The 7500-nt window shown below is 40.7% G+C and overlaps 1 protein-coding gene across 1 annotated transcript in view; it reads right to left on the bottom strand.

Annotated features, from left to right (window-relative positions):
- Positions 1-7342, bottom strand: part of cacna1aa (calcium channel, voltage-dependent, P/Q type, alpha 1A subunit, a) — a 61987-nt gene extending 54645 nt beyond the window's left edge. The window contains 1 exon segment of the mRNA XM_046866167.1: positions 5436-7342. Within this exon segment, the coding sequence (XP_046722123.1) occupies positions 5436-5731 (296 nt within the window). The 5' untranslated portion in view covers positions 5732-7342.
- Positions 7343-7500: the final 158 nt, after the last annotated feature.

Genomic DNA, 7500 nt, shown 5'->3' with positions numbered 1-7500 from the left:
TACATTAACAGCTAGTTAAACATTAACCATTTATTTTGAAGCAGTTGAAATAGTGTGTGTGTGTGTGTGTGTGTGTGTGTGTGTGTGTGTGTGTGTGTGTGTGTGTGTGTATACCCATAACCAATGTTAAAAGTCTATTAAAGGTCCCTGTAGACTATTGATTAAGTTGGATCTCTGCCACACACCAATGGAATTTTTTAAAAAATAGATTAGAGCCTCGAACCACTCAGAGAAACCGACATTCTCTCAGTCACTAGGCAGCAGATATCATATATCACACTTCTGCAATCTAAAACATGTATTAACTTCACTCATTCAGAAACCACTGTATTTCTACAGTTAAGTATTCTTTTCTGCTCTAAAGAGCACACATCAAAACTTGTGAAAGGAAATATTACTGTATCACAGGAATTTATCACCATCTATAAAATTACTGTATCACTGTCTATAACATTACTGTATCACCATCTATAACATTACTGTATCACCATCTATACCATTACTGTATCACCGTCTATAACATTACTGTATCACCATCTATAACATTACTGTATCACCATCTATAACATTACTGTGTCACATTCTATATCATTACTGTATCACCATCTATAACATTACTGTATTACCGTCTATACCATTACTGTATCACCATCTATAACATTACTTTATCACCATCTATACCATTACTGTATCATCTATAACATTACTGTATCACCGTCTATACCATTACTGTATCACCATCTATAGCATTACTGTATCACCGTCTATAACATTACTGTATCACCGTCTATAACATTACTGTATCACCGTCTATAACATTACTGTATCACCGTCTATAGCATTACTGTATCACCATCTATAACATTACTGTATCACCGTCTATAAAATTACTGTATCACCGTCTATAACATTACTGTATCACCATCTATAACATTACTGTATCACCGTCTATAACATTACTGTATCACCATCTATAACATTACTGTATCACCATCTATAACATTACTGTGTCACATTCTATATCATTACTGTATCACCATCTATAACATTACTGTATTACCGTCTATACCATTACTGTATCACCATCTATAACATTACTGTATCACCGTCTATAGCATTACTGTATCACCATCTATAACATTACTGTATCACCATCTATAACATTACTGTATCACCATCTATAACATTACTGTGTCACATTCTATATCATTACTGTATCACCGTCTATAGCATGACTGTATCACCGTCTATAACATTACTGTATCACCGTCTATAACATTACTGTATCACTATCTATAACATTACTGTATCACCGTCTATAACATTACTGTATCACCGTCTATAGCATTACCGTATCACCATCCATACGATTACTGTATCACCGTCTATAACATTACTGTGTCACATTCTATATCATTACTGTATCACCATCTATACCATTACTGTATCACCGTCTATAGCATTACTGTATCACCGTCTATAACATTACTGTATCACCGTCTATAAAATTACTGTATCACCATCTATAACATTACTGTATCACCGTCTATAACATTACTGTATCACCGTCTATAGCATTACTGTATCACCATCTATACCATTACTGTATCACGTCTATAACATTACTGTATCACCGTCTATAGCATTACTGTATCACCATCTATAACATTACTGTATCACCGTCTATAGCATTACTGTATCACCGTCTATAAAATTACTGTATCACCGTCTATAACATTACTGTATCACCATCTATAACATTACTGTATCACCATCTATAGCATGACTGTATCACGGTCTATAACATTACTGTATCACAGTCTATAACATTACTGTATCACCATCTATAACATTACTGTATCACCATCTATAGCATGACTGTATCACCGTCTATAACATTACTGTATCACCGTCTATAACATTACTGTATCACTATCTATAACATTACTGTATCACCATCTATAACATTACTGTATCACCGTCTATACCATTACTGTATCACCGTCTATACCATTACTGTATCACTATCTATACCATTACTGTATCACTATCTATACCATTACTGTATCACCGTCTATAACATTACTGTATCACCATCTATAACATTACTGTATCACCATCTATAACATTACTGTGTCACATTCTATATCATTACTGTATCACCATCTATAACATTACTGTATCACCGTCTATAGCATGACTGTATCACCGTCTATAACATTACTGTATCACCGTCTATAACATTACTGTATCACTATCTATAACATTACTGTATCACCGTCTATAACATTACTGTATCACCGTCTATACCATTACTGTATCACCGTCTATACCATTACTGTATCACTATCTATACCATTACTGTATCACTATCTATACCATTACTGTATCACCGTCTATAACATTACTGTATCACCATCTATAACATTACTGTATCACCATCTATAACATTACTGTGTCACATTCTATATCATTACTGTATCACCATCTATAACATTACTGTATTACCGTCTATACCATTACTGTATCACCATCTATAACATTACTGTATCACCATCTATACCATTACTGTGTCACCGTCTATAACATAACTGTATCACCATCTATAACATTACTGTATCACCGTCTATACCATTACTGTATCACCGTCTATACCATTACTGTATCACCGTCTATAACATTACTGTATCACCATCTATAACATTACTGTATCACCGTCTATAACATTACTGTATCACCATCTATAGCATTACTGTATCACCATCTATACCATTACTGTATCACCGTCTATAAAATTACTGTATCACCATCTATAACATTACTGTATCACCGTCTATAACATTACTGTATCACCATCTATAGCATTACTGTATCACCATCTATAACATTACTGTATCACCGTCTATACCATTACTGTATCACCGTCTATAACATTACTGTATCACCATCTATAACATTACTGTATCACAGTCTATACCATTACTGTATCACCATCTATAAAATTACTGTATCACCATCTATAACATTACTGTATCACCGTCTATAGCATTACTGTATCACCATCTATAACATTACTGTATCACCATCTATACCATTACTGTATCACCGTCTATAACATTACTGTATCACCATCTATAACATTACTGTATCACCGTCTATAACATTACTGTATCACCGTCTATAACATTACTGTATCACCATCTATAGCATGACTGTATCACGGTCTATAACATTACTGTATCACAGTCTATAACATTACTGTATCACCATCTATAACATTACTGTATCACCGTCTATAGCATTACTGTATCACCGTCTATAACATTACTGTATCACCGTCTATAACATTACTGTATCACTATCTATAACATTACTGTATCACCGTCTATAACATTACTGTATCACCGTCTATACCATTACTGTATCACCGTCTATACCATTACTGTATCACTATCTATACCATTACTGTATCACCATCTATACCATTACTGTATCATCTATAACATTACTGTATTACCGTCTATACCATTACTGTATCACCATCTATAACATTACTTTATCACCATCTATACCATTACTGTGTCACCGTCTATAACATAACTGTATCACCGTCTATACCATTACTGTATCACCGTCTATAACATTACTGTATCACCGTCTATAACATTACTGTATCACCGTCTATAGCATTACTGTATCACCGTCTATAACATTACTGTATCACCGTCTATAGCATTACTGTATCACCATCTATAACATTACTGTATCACCGTCTATACCATTACTGTATCACCGTCTATAACATTACTGTATCACCATCTATAACATTACTGTATCACCGTCTATAGCATTACTGTATCACCATCTATAACATTACTGTATCACCATCTATAACATTACTGTATCACCATCTATAGCATTACTGTATCACCGTCTATAACATTACTGTATCACCGTCTATAACATTACTGTATCACCGTCTATAGCATTACTGTATCACTGTCTATAACATTACTGTATCACCGTCTATAACATTACTGTATGACCGTCTATAGCATTACTGTATCACCGTCTATAAAATTACTGTATCACTGTCTATAACATTACTGTATCACCGTCTATAGCATTACTGTATCACCGTCTATAACATTACTGTATCACCGTCTATACCATTACTGTATCACCATCTATAACATTACTGTATCACCGTCTATAACATTACTGTATCACCATCTATAACATTACTGTATCACCGTCTATAGCATTACTGTATCACCGTCTATAGCATTACTATATCACCGTCTATAAAATTACTGTATCACCGTCTATAACATTACTGTATCCCCGTCTATACCATTACTGTTTCACCATCTATAACATTACTGTATCACCGTCTATGGCAAATTATAGATTACTTTATTGTGATTATAAATTGTAAATTACAGATCATTGACGAAACCTGCTAATTTATAAAAAAATTTACAATGCAGTTACTTTTAACACACAAGCTGATTACTAAGAAATATATTGTAATATATAAAACAAATCAAACTGAATATCAGAAATTTTTTGGGAAGAAGTTCGACTTTCAGCACAAACTCTCTACAAGTCTGGGTCTCTACACCACTTTAAACTCGTTCTTTTTTTATTTAAAAAAATCCATCCGTGAATAAGTATTAAGTATTAGTCATGCGACAGCTTTAGTACTTGCTTAGTCATCAAAAATCCAGCAGCTTCCACAGTGCAGCTCTGAGAACTGTGAAAAATCCTCACACACTCTGAAACAAACAGCACAATCACACTGATCTCACTCGAGCAGGATCAGCAAACAACTCACAGCAGAAAGAAGAGACCAGCTTTAACTGGAGCCTTCAATTCACTATTATACAGACACGCACGCACGCACGCACACACACACACACACACACACACACACACACACACACACACACACAAAGTTTCCCCTTGAAGGCTTTTGAAGAAGGAAAGAGAGAGGAAATGGTGCCTGCATTAGACTGACCCACACCCCACACCCCACACCCCACCCGACTCGTTTCGACCCGAGTAACAGATTGCACATGCTGACATCAGCAAGTCGAGGAACAGCACGCACACACACATCCGCACACGCACAGGCACGCACACACGCCCCCTCCCGCACGCACACGCGCGCGCGCACACACACACACACACACACACACACACACACTAATCATAGTTAATCAAAAGCCCCACACGGTGACTGAGATGATTTCACTTCACTCCCCCACACTGATACCAGGGCGTGGACTGAAGCTGCTGTAGTAAAGCAGCACAACCCAATCAGCGTCCATCTTCCCTGACCGACCGTGTGGAGGTGACCTGAGCACTTTCTCTCTAATCACAGTGAGGTCGCAGGGGGTCGTGATTGCGGTGGACCTGGAATGAAAGGATATGGCCACTCGGTGATCTTTTTGGCGTATTTTCTCACGAAGTTGTCTTCGCTGAAGATGAATAGGGAGCGGTTGACGGTGAGACAGTTCTGTCGCACCGGGATGGGGTTGTACAGGGCCATGGTGCGCGCGCGCTGGGCCATGGACTGCTTATACACGCGCTGCGCTCCTGGTGGGCCGCCCTGCCTGCTGGCTCCGCGCGCCGCGCCGCTCTGCCCGTGCGCATGCGCATGCGCCACCGCACTGCCACCTCCACCTCCGCCGTACCGGGCCGGCGCCTCGTCTGTGAACCGCGCCATTCTGCACGCGCCGAACGCCAGTCTTCTTCACGGAGCGGGAGGGAAGAAGGGGGTGAAGAATGTTCCGCGCGACCACCACACCACATTACATCCCACGCATCACGTACCGGAGCGGAGCGCGCGGAGATTTACGTGTGTGTGTGTGTGTGCGTGAGAGAGAGAGTGAGAGAGAGAGAGAGAGAGAGAGAGAGAGAAAGAGAGAAAGTACGCGCGCGCGCGTGCGTGTGTCTCAGGTGTAAACGTAAATAAAAAAGAAAAGAAAAGAAGTCACGCGCTGATGTTCTTCTAGTTAAAGTAAAAAAGGACAGAGAGCAGCATCAATCTTCTCACTGCAATCTGCTGCTCTTCATCACCTCATTTTTACATCCAGCATCACCGCTCAGATCTTCACCTCACATAATCAGCTGAGGCTTTCATCTTTCCTGTGGCTCCATCTTAATGTATTCTAGAAAAAAAACTGCCCCTCCGTTACACGGACACGGACACGGTCTCTTCCTCAGCGCGCGCGCTGTAAAGGCCAAAAACGCTTCAGATCATTCTAAAAATGAAGAAAACGAACTGATAGAAAAACAATTCTTTTTTTTTTCCAACCCGGCATTAAAAAAGAAATCTCACGCGCTCCGTCTTCTTCTTCTTTTAAAGTGAAAATGGAAGAATTCTGTCTATTTATTTATTTATTTCGAAACATCCGCAATATTCGGTAGAGTGGAGTGATGCTCATCCTGGCGCTCTTCTCACCCGCACGCAGTCCCGTCACAAACACTACAATCTGGAATTTATTCACAAATCACAGTGTTTCACAAAACACACAAAACAAAACGGATCTCAATAATCGATCGTTCGCTCGGTGTCTTCACGGAGAAGGTGTCCTCCTTCAGGCGCTCCGCTCTTATAAAATCCCATCAAGAGAAACGGAAGGCGCGTCAGCGGCAGAAGGACGACGGCACTGGTTCCGGCCGCACAGAGCGTCTTGTGCTCCCGCGAGCCGCGCGCGGTGATGTGCACATGATTCTCTCCGCCGTGCGTCGTTCTGCTCAGCTCGGCTCTGTCCTCCTCCAGCGCCCGGTGACTCCTCTTTTCCTCTCGGTCCTCTCCGGTAGAGAGAGGGGGAGGGGGTGACCGTGAAGGAGGAACGAGGGTGGGGGCGCTCTCGTTCACTTTCTGCTAGAAAAAAAACCCCGGAGTGAGCGCGGGCCCGGTACACCGGTGAATTGGCTAAATAAGGTTTTAACGCGTACGCGATCAGTTAAGCGGCGCGCGTGCACCTGCCCTTATCATCGTGTATCTACTGCAGCACGTGACGCGCGCGACCCTGCCGCCCCTCCGCGCACCCGCGCAGTCTTCCTTTACGGAGAGAGCGCGCGCACTCGCGCCCTGCAGCCCAGTTCGAGTTCTCGACTCATGTTTCTTCAGTGACAGAGACAAGGAGAGTCACATCGACCTGATACCCGGAAACGCTCCTCCGGTGTCATCATGAGAACTTTCTCCTTCACCCCTCCTTCATTTCCTGTCACTTCCACAATCACTAGCTCCATCATCTTCTCCTTCACTTCCTCCTTCACCTATTTTTTGATCCTTCATTTCCTTCATCAATTCCTTCTTCACTACCTAATTTTCTTCCTCCACCAGTGTCTCATTCACTTCCTTCATCACCTTCTCCATCACTTCCTCCTGCTTGACCCTCCTGTGTGTTTAGTTCCTGTTATAGAGCCGAGGAGTGATGAGGTTTATTTCCTGATAAGTGAAGTTCAGTGTGTTACTGTTCAAGG

Source organism: Silurus meridionalis, chromosome 14 (genome assembly GCF_014805685.1).
Source record: "Silurus meridionalis isolate SWU-2019-XX chromosome 14, ASM1480568v1, whole genome shotgun sequence".
Lineage (NCBI taxonomy): Eukaryota > Metazoa > Chordata > Actinopteri > Siluriformes > Siluridae > Silurus > Silurus meridionalis.
This window is presented reverse-complemented; position numbering and strand designations above follow the sequence as displayed.